At 31.6% G+C, this 20,660-nt stretch overlaps 1 protein-coding gene across 8 annotated transcripts in view; it reads left to right on the top strand.

Moving 5' to 3' along the window:
- The window catches only part of LOC134706502 (tyrosine-protein phosphatase non-receptor type 4-like), a 90,933-nt gene extending 75,449 nt beyond the window's left edge, over positions 1-15,484 (top strand). For 6 of the 8 annotated variants that reach the window (XM_063565505.1, XM_063565506.1, XM_063565500.1 and 3 more), the window contains 12 exons: positions 3,545-3,634; positions 4,067-4,210; positions 4,693-4,762; positions 7,517-7,677; positions 8,314-8,404; positions 8,992-9,053; positions 9,768-9,914; positions 10,316-10,444; positions 10,861-11,009; positions 11,454-11,589; positions 11,968-12,013; positions 12,551-12,827. In XM_063565505.1, the coding sequence (XP_063421575.1) occupies positions 3,545-3,634; positions 4,067-4,210; positions 4,693-4,762; positions 7,517-7,677; positions 8,314-8,404; positions 8,992-9,053; positions 9,768-9,914; positions 10,316-10,444; positions 10,861-11,009; positions 11,454-11,589; positions 11,968-12,013; positions 12,551-12,627 (1,302 nt within the window). In that variant the 3' untranslated portion in view covers positions 12,628-12,827. The other 2 variants (XM_063565501.1, XM_063565508.1) reach the window with 1 other exon arrangement.
- Positions 15,485-20,660: the final 5,176 nt, after the last annotated feature.

Raw genomic sequence — 20,660 nt, 5'->3', positions numbered from 1 at the left:
GAGTATTTTTCTGGGTTCTGATTATGACAAACTAAGGCTAAGGTTACTTGAACGTTTCTGCTTCTAGCCTATTGTTTTGGATGAGTCCCAATTTAGACTTGCATAGGAAAGTTTGATCCTTTATTCTTTATTTTTCTGGTTCTTCAGTGTTTGAATTAGTCCAAATTAATGCCAAGAACATGGTAAGATAGGTTCCTTTGAACCTTATTTTTCTGGTTCTTCAGTGTTTGAATTAATTCAAATTAAAGCCAAGAACATGGTAAGATAGGTTCCTTTGAACCTTATTTTTCTGGTTCTTCAGTGTTTGAATTAATTCAAATTAAAGCCAAGAACATGGTAAGATAGGTTCCTTTGAACCTTATTTTTCTGGTTCTTCAGTGTTTGAATTAATTCAAATTAAAGCCAAGAACATGGTAAGATATGTTCCTTTGAACCTTATTTTTCTGGTTCTTCAGAGATTTGTCTATTTACTAGTGTATCATTTTAGTAATGAAAATCAACAAGAGTTGTCATACTGTCTGTTTTTTACAAGTAAATGTTATAAATGACAAATAGTGCCGCTTGATGCATCAGAAAGTTGAGACCCAAATGATAAATGTGAAAAAGGTATTAAACCTTTCACTTAAAAGTTTACTTATGTTCAATTGGACCTGCATTTTAATAATTTTGTAATGTGCCTTGAAGTTATTTATTATATAAAGTTAGAGACATTTCTACAATGGTAATATGTTTTGTTAAAATGAAGTTATATATAGGTGTAAAATGTACTTGTCTGTTTATAATTTATCTCCCTATATATGGTTGTTTACTAAGCCTATTTTACTGCTTTTAAATTATCTGTATCACTCGAAATACCTGGAATATTTCAGTAGTCCCGTATTTATTATGTAAATTTTAATTTTAGATAGGAGATTGGAATATTTTATAGCATATCAACCTATTGAAAACTGTGTACACAATTAAATGAAAAGAAATGAATTTATTTTGTTATGATCTTTAACCTGGCACGTAAAAAATATGTCTGTTAACATATAATAGATACATTAGGAATGTGACATGATGTTTGCATTTGCATAAATTTACTGAGTCAGTGGGGGTAATTTGTTATTTGCTTACAACTTAGATCAAACTTTATATGGAGAATTTGTAAAGAGGCATTATATTAACTTCCTCATGAAAGAGAAATTCTAATGTGACAGCTATTGTAATTAGAATACCGACATGTTTAAAAATAAAATAAAAATATAAAAAATATTTGAATTTAATATAATCACCAGGATGTTTATTTAAATGATTCAGTTGTTCAAATTTCAGTAAATCCTGCTTCAGTATAAAGTTTCAGTATTGAATTTAAAAATAAAAAGTTTAAGTTAATGTCAAACTTGCAGACTTCCTTCTAATGATATGCTTATCAAGTAACTGTCACCAAATATCATAACTCCCACTTTACTTCAGTGGTTAAAATAAAACTAATTAATTCATACAGGTATTTTAATAGTGTATGCCATCAAACGAATATTCTCATAATGCATTGTACTAATGTAGTTTAATATATATTACCCTTTTTAAACTTGTTTTTTGAAGAGAAAAATTAATGTTCCAATTAAACCAAACAGAAGCCACCTTGTCTTTTAAGTTGACAATTTTCTGTAAGTTTTCTTGCATGTCCTGTGTACCTGTGTGTTATATTCCATAATCTTTAAACAGGTTTGGCTTTTTAAATTCATGAACAATTTTACACTTCACATTTCAAGAAGTATTAGCTTCATGTTAAATTAAAATTGAGAAAGGAAATGCAGAAGTGTCAAAGCGACAACAACCCGGCCATAGAGCAGACAACAGTCAAAGGCCACCAATGGGTCTTCAATGTAGCGAGAATTCCCAAACCCATAGGTGAACTTAATAAAAAGAACAAATTTTGGATTTATACACAGATATTTATTTTTGTATGTGAATTTTTCTTGACCTGAAAGATGAGGATTTTGTTACTGTAGATCGTGACTTTTTTAACTATTTATTTAAAGCTGAAAATTTCAAAAAGAAAAAAACAAGACATAGACTTTCCACACTTAGTATATGCCTATGGTCTAAAGTCATGATTGTAGTCAGTTGTACTTGACCTCATTTTAATGGTTTAGTGACTTATCAAGGTCAATGTGAAGCGTTTACATGTTTTAGTGATAAAGTAGGTTTTTCACAATAGGTCAACTATAGCATTTTTGTCAGTGTTGTCTAAAAGTTGTTACTATAAAGCTTGGCCTCATTTATCTCTTCTATACATGTATTATGTGATTCCATTACATGTAGATTGACCTCGGTATAGAGTCTAGACATTGTTCAAAGGTTGATAAATGCAAATTAATTTGATATCATAATCAACAATGAAGGCAAGACATTTCTGTGTGTCCACTGTTTTGTATTAATGTAGATTTGTTTTCTGTAAAAATGTTTCACCCCTATAATTAAAATCTGGCTTATTTTGTTTTATTTTATTTTTTAAATGGTTTGTCTTAAAATCTAACACATCAGCATATTTAAATACTTGAGCGTTGTAAACTTTTAGAAAACAGAATTTCAATTCATTGACTCAAATAACAAAAAATCGTAGGTTTCTGGTGTATTTATAGATATACATTTTTTCCGTATTAATGATCAGAAAAAGGATAGATTAACATCATGAAATGAGATAACATCGTGATAACATTATTCCATGTATACACGTGTTACTAGCTTCAAGGAATTAAATAGGATGGAAAACACATAATATTTACTACCTTACATCTTTATATAAACATTCCTATGAATTGTAAAAATGGTGACGTCAAAATATAGAAAACCCAGGGTGGATTTCATTTTCATTAAACATTTAATGAAAAACAGTAGTATAAGTAGTTGTAATTGAGTTCTTCCATAAAAATGTTGATCTGTCTTGTGACAAACTGGACAAATGAAAGCTATACTAGATTGGTAAGTGAAATCAATCTCCTATAATGGACTTAATATATGAAAAGGTGGGTATAGGGGTTTACACTTGTAACAAACTGGACAAATGAAAGCTATACTAGATTGGTAAGTGAAATCAATCTCCTATAAGGGGCTTAATATATGAATAGGTGGGTATAGGGGTTTACACTTGTAACAAATTGGACAAATGAAAGCTATACTAGATTGGTAAGTGAAATCAATCTCCTATAAGGGGCTTAATATATGAATAGGTGGGTAAAACTGGGTTTCCTTATCTGCCTTTTATAGTAAACATATTTCACTCTGTGATGGAACTCATACAAAATTGGTACTTTTCATGTATTTATATACCAATAAATCTCTGTATTTTTTAGAGCATTGATAACATTGAAATATATAAGAGCATTGCAGATAAATTGGCATGGCTAAAATCAATTTAAAACTTCTTTTTGATATTATCCAAATAGTTCTGTATTTATATGTAATATATATGTAATAAGAATTGAGATATGTTTTCACTTTACTTTACCTTACTGATTTTATTTGTCCTAAGATTACATCTCTGTATTTTTGTTTTTAGCACAACAGCAACGGTTACCCTGAAGGACATGGTCTGGTTACCATCAGGATGATCCCAGATGAACAGGGCAGGTTCGGCTTCAATGTCAAGGTCAGTTTCAATGCCAAGGGCAATTAAGGGGTTAAAGCTACTTTAAAAATTTCTTTAATTTTTGGCTTCATTGTCAATATAAAAAAGAAGATGTGGTATGATTGCCAATGAGACAACTGTCCACAAGAAACCAAAATGACACAGACATTAACAACTATAGGTCAATGTACGGTCTTCAACAATGAGCAAAGCCCATACTGCATAGTCAGCTATAAAAGGCCCTGATATGACAATATAAAACAATCCTTATTTATATAAAAAAAAAAATGAAGGAAGGCAATATTATGAATAAATACTTTATTAATATCATTTGCAGGAGAGTTTAATATTCAATCTTTGTACACAATGAAAGTAAGTAAAGAAATAAGTTTAATAAATAAAGCCGGAATTAATAATATAGACAGATATATTGATTAAAATTTTGTTTTTCAGGGAGGGGCAGATCAGGGGATGCCAATCATTGTATCCAGGGTAGCACCAAACACACCTGCTGATTTAGCCATCCCTCGGTTAAACGAGGGAGACCAAGTTTTATATATAAATGGAAGAGATGTTTCACAACATACACATGAACAGGTACTACTATTGGATAAACATTGAAGATGAATACCATTACTTTATACCTTGTTATTACATGTACTACCCTTAATACTTAGATTAGGTACTTATAAGTCTTATGTCATTAGACAAAATGTTTTACAACACAGACCAAAAAAATCACACCATTGGGCAGTATTTTTCAACTGATGGTGTTAAATATTATCCTCTGTGTTATGTTGTTTTTTTCTCTGGTGATGTTGTATGTTTGGAATTCAGTTCTTCATCTTCATGCTAATGTGCTGACTAAAAAACAGCAGAAGAGGATTGAGTATAGGATTGGCCTTTAAAAACAAGAAGACTTATTTTTGCAAATTTGAGTTGGAAGAGAGATATTGTTGTAAATATGTAATATAATATTTATAGGTTTAATAAATATTAATGACTTTTTGTTATTTGAATGTAAATATTAATTTACTGTAAAAACAATATCTCCTACACTTTTGGTTAATTTTTTGTAGGTGGTCATGTTTATACGAGCCTCCAGAGAAACCCATTCAGGAGAATTAGTGCTAATAGTTCGTCCAAATGGTAAGTTTACTATGACAGTACATGTATATGTTAAACTTAAGAATAATCTCCTCCTTCTTGTGTCTTGGCTTATGTGTGTCATAAAATTGGTATGAGGTGTTTTGGGTTGTGCAAAATTTGGTCTAGGGACAACAACAGTGATAGTGGGTAAGTATGATCTGGTAAGCTAAAATCACTTGTACCAACTTTCTGGGAAACTAGTATATTTATACAGAATTAGAAGCGTTTATAGTTTCATGAAAGAAATAACCACATCATTCACAGGTGCTGTAACCAGCTCTTAAAACTTATTTTTCAAAGAATTTAGAGGTTTTCTTCAAGTATGAACTGATATTGATTTTTTATGGTTTACTTTATTTGATCAAACTAATTTCCTTATTTTATATATAAAGCTACGCTGAAATGATTCTTAAGGTTATTTAAAATTATTTCGTTATAAACTGAAATCCCTCAAGAGCCATTACATGATAATATATTTGTTAAATTGATGAACCAATGCAAGCTATGGTTTATAGCTAACTTTTAAAAATCCTAGAAAGGAAAAGGTCAAGTTACTCTTCTCATTTCTGACCCAGAAAGAAATATTTATATTTTGATGTGTATCAATTTATCAACTGACTTTGACCGATGAATTGATTAAATTATAACGTACACGTATACATAACTGATCCTGGTTAGTTGTAAAGGTGTTGTACAACTCAATATCACAAATCAAATATTTATTTTATTATATTGAGAAAAGAGTGTGAGCTTTTCTGTTTCTATATTTGGATGCCACATTATAGCTAACTTAATGCAGATGAAATAATAGATTTAAGGATTACATAACATTGAAATAAATCCAATTTTCTGAACACAGATCAATATTATATTTGTTCTAAGGGAATTGATTTGATATTGGATATAGTTATGTCTGTCACTCAATTCAAGAGGATTGTCACCATTTAGTGGATACATGGATACTTTAAATTTCATTCTTGATATCATTACAATATCAAAATCCACATGGTCATAGATTGGTCATTACTTTATGAGTTTGATCACAAGTTACCATCAGGGTATAGGTAACCACTGTGTAAGATGCTTCATCAGCTGGATCCAGGAGCTTAGCATCACAAGGAATTTATTTTAATCTCTCTGTCACCATTATGGAAGTATATGTTATAACATAACATTTATGACTGATCAAAAATAATCGGTAGAACTTCAGACCTATCGTGATCAGACCTAATAATTAATTATGTCTATAAAGAAGTACTGGTATTGCCACTGCATGTGGATTATTGTGGCTATAATGGTTGTTGTATATTTCAGTAAGTATACTCAATCATTTCTTTCCAGTGCTAGGTTAACTGGTGGTTGTGCATTTCAGTGATCATTCCTCCGGTTTCTTCTAGTGAAAGCTTTTTTTCTAGTGAAACTAACTTCTTATTCCTGTTAACTTTACTCTGTGACCTAAGAGATTAGTTCATTAACTGTAATCACTAGCCTGTCAACACTGAGGAATTAAGTACTTATTCCAGAGTTGCAGTTGCATTCGACTCCAAATTTTATTAACTAGGATTGTCAGTTTTCTTAGTTCTTTCCAGACACTCTGGCTTCCTCCACCAATAAAAACTGACAGTCATTAAGTAGCCAATAGTGCTGAAAGTGGTGTTAAACACCAATTAATCAATCAATCAATATACTGATTGTTGTGTATTTTAGTAAGTTGATACCTACATTTCTCCCCAGTGCAAGTCTTCTTAACCTTTATATTGGTAATGATATGTGATGGTTTATTGATAACATTTAGTTAAAATATCAGTGGATCAAAGTGAAATATTTCAGAACTATTTAACCATATAAACAATAAACTTTTATTTGGTTTAAAGAAAAGTTTTAATTCCTTTCATACAATGATCTGAGTGTTTAATAGAAGAAAATATCTGATGTGCTTCATTGAACTATAAATTTATTAAATGGCCTTTTGCATACTTTAAATCATCATTTAACTGGTTGTCTACAATAAATCAGGAATATGAAATAAAAAGAAATGAATGTACTAGTTTACATGTACTTTTTTCCAAATTAACCTTGATATAAATACCTGTTAAAGGCTAAGGAATTTAAGCATGTGGTTTTGTTGGGTCTTTGGTATGGAGACAGGAAATGAGACACTACCTTGATCATACTGTACTGTGTTACTTTGTTTATATCAATATAAGTTACACTCAGTAACCCCACTGGTCATGATACTTGTATGATTAAATATTTGATGTAGCTAATTATCTACCTGTAAATTTACCTGCAGACAGGAAGTATTCTCCTGTAATTATATCGCTGGCTCAGGCCTTTCTCATAATACAAATTGATACAGCTTTAATCAATTCTGATAGATAAAATATTGTGATTAGTATTTTATTATTCCAAATATAACAGTATCTCAGGCTTAGATCATATTGACCAGGAATATGGTTTCAGATTGTTTTCACTCTCATTAAATTACTTAAGCTTAACTGGAAATGAAAAAAAGTTTTGGTGGATATTCAACAAATTTGTTCATTTTACAATCTATAAAAGAAAGCATATCCTTGTTATAATACCCAGAAGCCAAAAAATGTTCTTTATGTAGTAAATTTGGCTCCCCAATGTGAGCATACTTAGTTGATAAAACTGAGAAGCATTTTAAGTCATATCAATAGCCCTGATGCGGTATATTTTGCTCTTTAATATATCTGTGACTATAATAGATACTTTTTTTTGTGTTTTCAGTGTATGTTGGAGAGGAACAAGCTGACCAGGACCCTGATCTAGTATATATACCTGACTCTCATCAAATCACAGGCTCTTTAACAGGAGCCAATGCTTTAGAAAACTCACTCATGTTATTACAAGAAAGTTTAGAAAGTGGAGCTGCACTAGCACAATTTGATGTAAGTTCAGATTTGTGAAGAAAGGCAATCTTTAAAGTTCATACAAAGTTACTAGTATAAATAAGAAAAAAAGATATAATCATGGTCCTGTCACAAAAACTGTGCCAACAGAGTTATGAGGAAAAACAACTGAAATCCACATTACAGATTTTAAGGTCACATGACAAATGTTTGTGTGTCAGCTCACTAGCTACATGTTTTAGCAGTCTTAGATGTTGTGGTACCAGAATAGTTGTCTGCAATGTTAACTTTTATAGATTGTATCTGATTCTGATTGTTACCTTTAGACTGAGTTCAGATTCTCATGACGGGTGATGCATGAATAACAGGAGATACTTACCCTGTTGACACACTGGTCCCCTACCTTTTGATGTTCATGTCATTACCTGTTCTAAATGGATTTTTGACTTTTTAACATTAATAAACCAGTGTTGCCTCTAGTTGTATAGCTTTTAAACTTCTATAATTTTAAAGATTTTCACATTAATTCTACTGGAAAATATTATTACTGAAAAACATTACCAAATATATATTATACAGAAAAAAGAATAAGTTAAAAAGTTTAATGCTGCATTTAGAAATATTTAAAATGCAAATGAGAGATCAAAGTTTATAATATTTTATTTTATATTGTAGCAATTATACAGAAAGAAACCTGGAATGACAATGAATGCTGCCAGACTAGATGCCAATATTGCCAAGAATAGATACAGAGATATATCTCCATGTAGGTTTATTTACTCACTACAATTCCATCTCTTCATCTGACATAACTTGTACATGTCATTATATATCCCTACACTCCTCCCCGGCCTATCAAATCAACTAAATTTGTACATGGCAGTTTTGTATCACTACACTCCCCTCTTATCAACTCAACTCACAAAATAAGGAAACCAAATGATCTGTCTATTGATGAAACTGCATTCGATAGTTTCCAACAAGGACTTCCTTATCCCAGACCTGTATAATAGTTATCAAAGCTACCAGGCTTATAATTAAATATGCAATATGCACGTTTCGTCTACGAAAGACTGATCAGTGACACTTTGATCAAAATAGTTATAAAGCCAAACAAGTACAAAGTTGAAGTTATAACCATTCCAATAACACATACAAATGAGTAAGTGTTGTATGCCCTTGTAGGTTTATTTGCAGGTCTTACAGTTTGATGAGAATTTTAAAAAAGTTTTAACCCTTGTTTTTAAATCTTGTCAATAAGACTGCCTAATCAATCAACAATTTAAACATTGCAAAATTTTGTCTTTATAATTAGGAAAGTGAATTTTGTTAATTTTGATATTTTCCTTGCAGATGACCAAACTAGAGTAATATTAAAAGGACAGACCGATTATATTAATGCCAATTATGTAAATGTAAGTAGCAATCATTATTTTATGATCTGGTATGGAAATTCTATGTTTACATAATTGTTGTATCTTATTCCATATGCAGTTTTTATTTTCTCCATTATGGTATAGACATTAACACATTTAGATGTTTATTGCATATGGATTCTTAGCCGCCTTTTTGATTAGAAGTATGCTTTCCTAGATTACATGAGGTCAAGAGTCTGGACTTTTCTGGGTCAAGTCAGGCTATAATTGGTATTTTGTTGTTCCTTGTAAAGCATGTGTCATATTAAAGTAAAAAAAGGGACTTGCTCAGAGTTACAAATAATGCATGTTGTCCATTCGTTTGATGTGTTTTATCCTTTGATCATGATTACGGACTTTGCGTTTTGAATTTTCCTCAAAGTTCAGTATTTTTGTGATTTTACCTTTTATCTCTGATCGCTAATTAATGAGCTAGTAGAATAAAGCTATGTTAAGAGATTTGGTAACGGAAAAAGTAAGAAAGGTTAGTGTCATATTCATATTCAAAAATTGTCCTTATGATATAAACCATCATATCTAATGACATGGAAATTTTGACACCTGTTCAATGTTATATGCAACTATTATGCCACATAAAACAAAGCTGAAAAATCACTTGTTAGTCATGAACGCAGTACAACTAAGAAACATGGTTTTTATATGATATTTGGTGAAATAAATACACTTGGTTACAAATTTACATTTTATTTCTAGATGGAAATCCCTGGTTCAGGAATTGTGAACCGTTACATCGCTGCTCAAGGACCTTTACCGGCTACATGTACAGATTTCTGGCAAATGGTGTGGGAACAACATACATCATTACTGGTCATGCTAACCATGAAGAATGAGAGAGGAAGGGTAAGCTATTTTACATTTTATTGACATATTTAAATATATTTGCATATTGACTGATGACTTGTTCATTAAAAAATAAAAATAAAATGTAGTTAATATTTATCAAATCTTTTAAGTGATATCTGTCAGGTGCAAATAGTTCAGAAGATTTTATTTTATAGTTTAGAGAGGGTCATCATATATTCAAAATTACAAAATAAAACTACTAAATTGACTTAAATCAGTGGTTCTTCATGAGAAAATGAAAAATATGTTTCAGTCATGACAAGGGCATTAATAGTGAACATTTTGCAGTTATTCTTGTTATTCTTTTATCATGCAAAGAATAATTATTTGCTGATATTTTGTGTTGATAGACATATTTACTTGTTCAACCCCTACAACATATTGTTTTCTATTTCTAGGTGAAGTGTCATCAGTACTGGCCTGACATGTATGAGACGCTAGATTATGGGGCATTGCAAATCACATGTGTCAAGGAAGATGAATCAACGTCATTTGCCTTTAGAGAATTTAATTTAACAAATATAGAGGTATGAGCAAAAGGGAGACTCTCTATTTATTTTGTTATCAACAAATTAAAATAAATGTTTTGAAGATGTGATATGCCAAAAAACAAATAGCTTGGAGCCAAAAAATTTAGTAAAAATAGGAGAAATGGAATAAATGTTTAGATAACAAGTAGAAATGAAATTGTACTTATCATCATATTTATTCAATATTTCCATTTTCATATCTATGTCATTTTAGTTAAAATTATTTTCTTCAAACTATAATTATTGAAGGAACTTTTGCCTGAAAGAAAAAAAATAACTTAAAATTGTAAAAAATATTTAAATTAGCTCTTGCAGAGATATTGCCTTTTTGTGCTCATGTGGCGTAAAGCAAACAACAATCAATCAATCAATCAAGCTGTTAAGTCACGATATTATTGTTTATTATTTTTCAGACCAGAGAAGAGAGACATATATCACACATGCAGTATATAGCTTGGCCAGATCATGGTGTTCCTGATGATCCAGGAGATTTCTTAGATTTTGTAATTAAAGTACGGGAAAGACGACAGGGCATGGTAGAACCAACAGTTGTCCATTGTAGGTTAGTATTAAAGCTAGTGGTACCAGATAATACAAAACAGTAAGGTTTTATCAATTCAAAACATACATCTTAAGTTGTTTTTTATACAGAACATGGACACATTAATTTTACCTTTATTACAATAATATGTACAAAAAGGAAATTAAAAGAAAAAAATTACAGTATAAGTATGTGGAAGGGTTAGAAAAAAATACAGAAAAAGAAAAATCCCCCAAGTCATACATTGCAACTTTTCTAGACGAGAAACGTGCATAACGGAGCACTTGTATAAGAACAAACTTTGAATATTCATCGGTAATTAAACCTATGGTAATTGATCCCTTCACTAATCTAAACATGATTGTACAGTCTCTCGTTGCATTTGAAATGTGAAGATTTATGAAATTACCTATTAAAAGTTTAGTAAAGTTTAATAAATTTTATGTTAATTTTGTGTGTTTTCAGTGCTGGTATAGGAAGAACAGGTGTTTTAATTACCATGGAAACAGCTATGTGTTTAGTAGAAGCTAACCAGCCTGTTTATCCATTGTCTATAGTACGCCAAATGAGAGACCAACGTGCTATGTTAATACAAACTGCTGTAAGTGTCCATTTTACACTACTTTTATAGTTTAAAAACATGTAAAAGTTTATTCAAATAGAAATGTTGTATGTTTGATTTTTTTGGCTTGATGTAATAGATTGTTCTGTAATCTAACCACTTTATATTTGTGTATAATCTGAAATTATTCTCTACACAATGAACAAGGTGATATTGGATATATGTCAATCAACCCAACAACACAAAATACATAATGTTTGGTGATTTTTCTGTCACAAGACAAATACTTTTAGGGGATATAGATATAGGAAGATGTGGTGTGAGTGCCAATGAGACAATGAGATGGGTTTTTTTAAAAGATGAATGGTCACTTAATTATGATTTATTGATTTATGTTTTATCTTTTTCTGTTTTCAGAGTCAATATAAATTTGTTTGTGAAGCAATTTTAAAAGTTTATCATGGTAAGTAAATGAAGTTTCTGTACTATTCTTAATAGATTATAAATAATTTGTAATCAAAAGCAATGAGACATCTCACCATACACCCAATCATTTAGAAGAAAATAACCTAAGTAACAATACACCTTCACCAAGGAGCAAAACTCAAACTGCTGAGTAAGCTAAAGAAGGCTCATAAATAGAAATGTAAATCAATTCAAATGAGAAAATAACTGCCAGATTTATGTACAAAACATTTAACGAAAAGCAGATACAGCAACAAACATCATCAACTATATGACAGACTCCTGACTTTGGACATGCACATATAGAATGTGGCATGTTTAAACATTTTTACTGCGTGAAATCCTTCTAATCACCTGCTAATCACCTGTGACAGTGGTGTAAATGACTTGAGCGTATACAGGGACAAATGTGACACGCTTCTTCCTTTCATTTTGATAATGTTTTATAGAGCTGTATTGTTGAATTATTATTGTATAAAAAATTTCTACAACCAACTTTCAAATTAGAAATTAATTAGTTAAAACAATATTTCAGGTGGCTTTGGCACTCTGAATTTTGCAAATGAACAATGTTTTGAGCAAATGAACAATGGTTTGACAACAAAATGTTAAGTTTTACAGGACTTACAACTGCCTTTCACGAAATAATGTTGTTAAAGTGAGAAATAGAGATATTTGAACATAAGAGGAAAATCCTGACCATGATACCCGTATTCAAAAGAAGATTTTTTTTGGAGAGATGACACATATAATAGAACATGAGACACGAAAAAGAAAGCCAGTGAAAATATAACCACCGATTTGTTTTATTGTTTCAGAAGGAATTGTAAAACCTGAAGATTACCAACGGTGATATTAGCTGGGGGAAGGACGGACAGTGATATTAGCTGGGCAATGACTAACATACATTATATGATGTGAAAAAAGCATTTTTATGTGGACAAAAGTTTGTAATGGAGGAAGTGTGAGGTCAAGGACATGCCATCTCAATCATGTAGATGTTTGATTTCAACATTGAATCTGTTAACATGATCTTCTGAATGATTTTGTGTCAGAAGATGCTAAAAAAAGTGCAGTTATTTTTGTTTTTATATTTGTGTATTTAGAAACATATCTTAAATTATTAACAGACACATTTCTATTTGGTTGGATGTTTGTTTTTTAATGTCAGTATGGAAATATTCATGAAAAAGAGGAAGTTTTAACATAATAATTGTTAAGCGTTATTGTGCCTCTTGGTGTTTCTGCAAGATGTGTCTTTAGTGTTATCTCAGGACTATTCAAACGTTTAATGGACAAGGATCATACTCAGTACATCTGTGTCAAGCAATACGTTTGTTGTTATGAATCTCCATGGTTACCAGTGTTGTATTTGACACCTTACAAAGGTCACCTATAATATTTATATGTTGTCATGGAGATATTGTCAGCCTTTTTATTTCTCCACCTCTCGTGTGAGTTCATTTATTTTCCTTTCCTCCAACAGTCCCACGTATTTTGTATGTTCCTAACATTATTTTTTTTAGATATTGACCTTTATGTCCATACTGCTCAATTTTCATGTGAATTGTTGGATGGCAGTAACACAAAATCAGCATCAGTTGACATATTTCTACAGAATGAAGGTGGTCTTGAAAAATTTAGCTTTCTTATTCTATGAAAGTCCAATCTAAAAAACATAGATGATTATAACATCCCTTATATCTTCTTCATCTATCCTGTGCTCAGGAGTAAAATAGATGATCATTTAAAATAACTGGACTTTTATTTGTATATGTCATGACATAACAACACAAAACATGAAAAGAATAATTTTGAATCCATACAGTATTGTTTCCTTGTTGAACATTTTTCACCAGACCTGAACAATTCTATATGGAGACCCAAGTCTATATCAGACATGTCACATGACTTTAATAAATCAGTTGGAGACGTCCTGTAAGTTATTTGTAATGTTTACTGTAATGAAGGATGCTGTCCGTGTGAGTGTGATACATGTACGCTGTAGTCAATAACAAATTAGTGCTAACTTTGCAGTATCTATATTTGACAAAAGGGGGATGATTTTTATCAATCTGACAATAACTACAATACGATTTGGGAAATGTGAAAACTGAAAAAATCAAAACTACTTTCAGTTTAAAAGCAGAAGCATGGTAAAATGACATTTCACAATATTTAGAAAGTTGCCATGGAATAGAAATTAAACAATTTGAAACTATTTTACTGATTAAATTATACCAGTATATATATGTATGAGTTTGTCATCTTCCTGTTGACAAGTATGTATAACTTATTTTGATTTTTGTTTCAATAACACTTTAAAGGTAACATTGACTATAATTGTACTATAGTTCAAAACTTTTGTTGTCTACTTTTAAAATCACATCTTTTTGGGGGTATATCTTTTTGTGAAGAAAAAAAGGGATGCATCAATTCCTGTGAAATTTTAAAAGAAAATATAAAAATATATTGTTTTTCATATGTAGTAAATATTCAGTGTACAAGATGCAAATAAGCAAATATTAGTCAAATATAGGATGAAATTTCCAAACAGGAACCTTTTAAATATCTGTTTGATTAAAATATTTATAATTTTCTATATTTTTATTTTTTATTTTTTTTAAGGCTAAAACTTTTGATTTGTTGAATTAAATCTGCTTGGCTTGCTTTTTTAAAACAAAAATTGGTGATAAGAAAATGAAAAATATGATTTTTTTAAAAATAGCAAAAAGTGCTTTAATATTAAAACTACAATCTCTGTAGCAGATCTCAAGTTTACAAATATTAAAAACTGCAGTCATGGTTTAAATGAAATCATTATAAAATGTGATCAGGGATTTAAAAAGAATTGATAAAGTATTAACATGTGCATAGAGGAACCTACATAATTTTAAGTATTAAAATTTACATTTTATAATATAATTCCATTAAAACATTTTAAAACGACCTTTAATTTGGTGGCATCGTAACACAACTTTGTTGGAATTAGGGAATCATCTGAGTACTAACACATTTTACTGTATTTTTACCAAAGAATGCATGAGAATTGTAGGATTTTAATACAACTAATAATTAATCCAGAAATACAAATGTATAACAAAAAGGATACCTTCTCTTATATTGATCTTCAATCAATTTATATCTCATACTTTCATTTTTTTTATTGTTTCGTTAAAGCAGGAATTTGGTCACAATATTTTAACGTTGTACAACATTTTTATTTGAATGTGATTATTTATTACAAAGGTAACATTTAATGTATATATTTTTATAATGTGTACAAATGTGTGTGAGAGAATATGTGTATGTGTATGATACTCATTATGTACATATTGTCATGGTTACATGTTGACATGGTAACGGTCGTATGTTACATTGTTAATAGCGTCAGAAATTCTATAACTTAATAAAAAGATTGGGCTGTTTGCCAGGCAATATTAAAACATCATTAAATATTTTCTACATATGTCTTTGTGTTTCTTCAAACATTTATAATATTTTCCAAGATTTTTGTCTCCCCTTGTTGAGTGATGAAGTAGAGTCCTGCTTTTTGTCTCCCCTTGTTGAGTGTTGAAGTAGAGTCCTGCTTTTTGTCTCACCTTGTTGAGTGATGAAGTAGAGTCCTGCTTTTTGTCTCCCCTTGTTGAGTGATGAAGTAGAGTCCTGCTTTTTGTCTCCCCTTGTTGAGTGTTGAAGTAGAGTCCTGCTTTTTGTCTCACCTTGTTGAGTGATGAAGTAGAGTCCTGCTTTTTGTCTCCCCTTGTTGAGTGTTGAAGTAGAGTCCTGCTTTTTGTCTCACCTTGTTGAGTGATGAAGTAGAGGCCTGCTTTTTGTCTCCCCTTGTTGAGTGTTGAAGTAGAGTCCTGCTTTTTGTCTCACCTTGTTGAGTGATGAAGTAGAGTCCTGCTTTTTGTCTCACCTTGTTGAATGAGGAAGTAGAGTCCTGCTTTTTGTCTCACCTTGTTGAGTGATGAAGTAGAGGCCTGCTTTTTGTCTCACCTTGTTGAGTGAGGAAGTAGAGGCCTGCTTTTTGTCTCACCTTGTTGAGTGATGAAGTAGAGGCCTGCCTTTTGTCTCACCTTGTTGAGTGATGAAGTAGAGGCTTTTGTCTCACCTTGTTGAGTGATGAAGTAGAGGCTTTTGTCTCACCTTGTTGAGTGATGAAGTAGAGGCCTGATTTTTGTCTCACCTTGTTGAGTGATGAAGTAGAGGCTTTTCCCAGCAACATTGTAGTCCAGAACTTTGTGATTAGTTTGAAAGTTTGTAATTAGAACAGCATATTATGATATTTGGTATGCAGTTGTAGTAGCATCAGGCATTTTTCATTTCCAGAAGGATTAATTGAACCTTTACCTTTTGTTGTATTTGTGTCCCCGCCGTTGAAGAGGTGGCCTGAAGTTTACCCTTTTCCATCTGTACGTCCTGAAATTTGTTTCTATTCTCCAACTTAAGTTTGCCTCCACCAAATGTTAAGAAACTTATGTTTATAACTTTATGTTATAAAAGTAAACCATTAAAGGTCAATGTACTGCCTTCCACACAGAGCTTAACTGATTTATGTTTTCTTAACTTTATTTGTCTTGACCTAATGTTATGAAACTTTAAAAATAGTTATTACCACAAAACTCAGACCAAGTACGTATTTGTGTAAGGTCACTTTTTACTGTCAAGTTATTTCCCTTTATACTGTTATATGCCAGCAGGGGCATCATCTGTATCCCATAACATACATTCCTCATTTAATTTCAACTTCCTCCGGCTTATTAATCCCCACATATTTTTTAGTCACATTGTAATAATTCCCCTCAAATTGTATTATATCAATGTGTTTATTCCTTCCAATTATCCAGGGTGGCTGAGTGGTTATAGAAGTCCATCTATCACAAGCCTGTCAACACCAAGGTTGTGAGTTTGAACCTACTATGAAGCAAATGTGTTCGACTCCAATCTTAATTTAATAGAATAACCAGTTTGCCTTCCTAGGTTGGTGGTGTTCTTTATTGATTGTAATACAAGTAGTGAAAAGAATCACAATATTTAATAAGTTAAAATTGAGAATTGAAAAGAGGAATGTCAAAAGAGACAACAACCCAACAAAAGGACAGAAAACAGCCCAAGGGTCTTCAACACAGCAAGAAAATCCTGCATTCAGAGATGGACTTTTGCTTGCCCTAAACAAAATGTATTCTAGTATAAATGAAATTGGACATCACACCAAACTCCAAAACATCTAAATGAACAAAAAATAAAAAAAATTCACAAAGGCCAAAGGCTCCTGACTTGGGACATGCAAATATATGGTGGGTTAAAACATGTTTTGAGAGATTCCCCCTCCCCCTATATCTCGTCAATGTAGAAAAGGCAAAGACTCAGCAAATAAGTAAAATAACAAAAATACTTAACTTGAAGAAAATTCAAAGCAAAGTCTGTAATCAAACAGCAAAATCAAAAGCTCTAACACATCAAACTAATTGATAACAACTGTCATGTTTCTGACTTGGTACAGGCATTTTCTTATGTAGAAAAATGGTGGATTAAACCTGGTGCTATAGCTAGCTGAACCTCTCACTTGTATGATAGTCACACACAATTTTATTATATTGACAAATGATGTGTGACCAAAAAAAACCATTAAAGGTCAAAATGGTCAAAAATAGGTGTACAGCAATCAACATTGTGTTATAATCTTAATTACAATAATAATATAAAATACAAGAGTGCACACACTGAAATGTCTCGCCTTCTTTACTTATCCTTATTACTATCTTGATAGACCTAAATATAAAGCTTTATTACAACTGTCACATAAACTCAACATTAACCAAGAAAATGAAACATTGATCAATGAACCATGAAAATGAGGTCAAGGTCTGATGAACCATGCCAGGCAGACATGTACAGCTAACAATTCTTCAATATTACAAATATAGTTGACTTATTGCTTATGAATAATGAAAAACAGACCAAAACACAAACACTTAAAACTTAGCAATGGATCGTGAAAATGAGGTCAAGGTCAAATGAAACCTGCGTAACCAACATATAGATCATAAAATATTTCCATATACCAAATATAGTTGACCTAATGCATAAAGTATTAGAAAAATAGACCAAAACTAAAAAACTTAACTTTGACCACTGAACCATGAAAATGAGGTCAAGGTCAGATGACACCAGTCAGCTAGACATGTACACCTGACAATCATTCCATACACCAAATATCGTAGACCTATTGCATATAGTATATAAAAAAAACAGACCAACACACAAAAAATAAACTATAACCACTGAACCATGAAAATGAGGTCAAGGTCAGGTGACACCTGCCAGTTGGACATGTACACCTTATAGTCCTTCCATACACCTAATATACTAGACCTATTGCTTATAGTATCTGTGATATGGACTTGACCACGAAAACTTAACCACTTATCCATGAAATGAGGTCGATGTCAAGTGAAAACTGTCTAACAGGCATGAGGACCTTGCAAGGTACGCACATACCAAATATAGTTATCCAATTACTTATAATAAGAGAGAATTTAACATTACAAAAAATCTTAACTTTTTTTTCAAGTAGTCACTGAACCATGAAAATGAGGTCAAGGACATTGGACATGTGACTGACGGAAAGTTCGTAACATGAGGCATCTATATACAAAGTATGAAGCATCCAGGTCTTCTACCTTCTAAAATATAAAGCTTTTAAGAAGTGAGATAACACTGCTGCCGCCGCCAGATCACTATCCCTATGTCGAGCTTTCTGCAACAAAAGTTGCAGGCTCGACAAAAACGATAAAGACAACAACATCCATCAATTACCGCATGGTAAGAGTTTATTCTGGTTGACATGTTTCACCAAAAAGGGTGGCGTCTTCAGGACATAGTATGTAAATCTTCAGTGATGGACTGGTTTTTATTTGTATGTTTCTGTGGTTGCTTCTGTTTCCAAATCTATCCTTTTTTCCTCGTATGGTTATTTTCCTGAACAATCAAGAACTTTTTAAATGGTCCGAAAAAGAAGGATAGATTTGGAAACAGAAACAAACAAATAGAAAGCAGTCCATCACAGTCGACAAGAATGAACTCTAACCATGCGGTAATTGATAAGTGTTGTTGTCTTTATCGTTTTATTTTACTTACCTAATGAAAGACAACTGTGAATACCCTTCGGTATCCACCCTCTATTACCCAACCGCACGATAACCACTGTTGGTTCAACTTGTTCAATTACAATAATAATAAACAAATATGTAACAAATAACCTTAAAAGGCATAGTAACAAAGCACATTTGCAAAAAATGAAAAACAAGAATAACACAATGACTGGTTGAAGAAGTACAGAGCTATGTCAAATAAAATTAAGAATGGAAATGGGGAATGTGTCAAAGAGACAACAGCAGAAGGTCACCAACAGGTCTTTAATGTAGCGAGAAATGCCCGCACCTGGAGGTGTCCTTCAGCTGGCCCATAAACAAATATATACTAGTTCAGTGATAATGAACACCATACTTAACTCCAAATTGTACACAAGAAACTAAAATGGTGTGGGGTTAAACATGTTTATAAGATCTCAATCCTCCCCATATACCTCTAGCCAATGTAGAAAAGTAAAGGCATAACAATACGCACATTAAAATACAGTTCAAGAGAAGTCTGAGTCTGATGTCAGAAGATGTAACCAAAGAAAATAAACAAAATGACAATAATACATAAATAACAACAGAATACTAGCAGTTAACTGACATGCCAGCTCCAGACTACAATTTAACTGATTGAAAGATTATGATTTCATCATATGAATATCAGGTGTAATCCTTCCCGTTAGGGGTTTAGTATCATACCATCCTAACAAATATGAGAAGAACATAACCCATGTCATGCCAACAACTGGTTTTTATACAACCACAAAAAAATTTGTGGTCGTATATTGGTATGACATTGGTGTCTTCCAAAGACACATTGGTTTTAGTACTATAACTTGAGTTAAAAGTAAAAAAAGAAATCTATGAAATTTAAACACAAGATTTATGACCACAAAAGGAAGGTTGGGATTGATTTTGGGAGTTTTGGTCTCAAAAGTTTAGGAATTAGGGGCCAAAAAGGGGCCCAAATAAGCATTTTGCTTGGTTCTCGCACCATTACTTTAGTATAGTTATACCCTTTCTTCTCAGACACTGGTGACATATTACAAAGGATGAGTAGCAGCTGAAAGCTGTTGATACTGAATAAGTTGGGAAATATATATGGATAGAGAGTTATCTCATTGGCAACTCATACCACATCTTCTTAAATCTATTTTCTAAGTACATATGGAACATCCAGGTAAAGTTTGGTTACATTTAGCCTAGTCGATTCAGATAAATTGTTAGGTTTTTTTTAAAGTTTATATTGACGGATGGACAGATGGAAGAATATGATTGATGCAAGTGATGACAAAAAACTAGCATGGCCATCAGCTGATGAGATTGTTCTTAACCTGACTTTTCATTTTGTAGTTTATTGGCACATGATTTGGACTACAGCTTTTGAGTATATTTGTTCTTTTTTTTATATTGATTCTCTGAGGTATAAAAACCCTAAGCTAATTTTAATCTTGTCAGATTGTAGTTTTCTGGCACATGATTTGGACTACAGCTTTG

Source organism: Mytilus trossulus, chromosome 2 (genome assembly GCF_036588685.1).
Source record: "Mytilus trossulus isolate FHL-02 chromosome 2, PNRI_Mtr1.1.1.hap1, whole genome shotgun sequence".
In the NCBI taxonomy this organism is placed as follows: Eukaryota; Metazoa; Mollusca; class Bivalvia; order Mytilida; family Mytilidae; genus Mytilus; species Mytilus trossulus.
The sequence above is the reverse complement of the archived record's forward strand: the minus strand, read 5'-3'. Positions and strand labels throughout refer to the sequence as shown.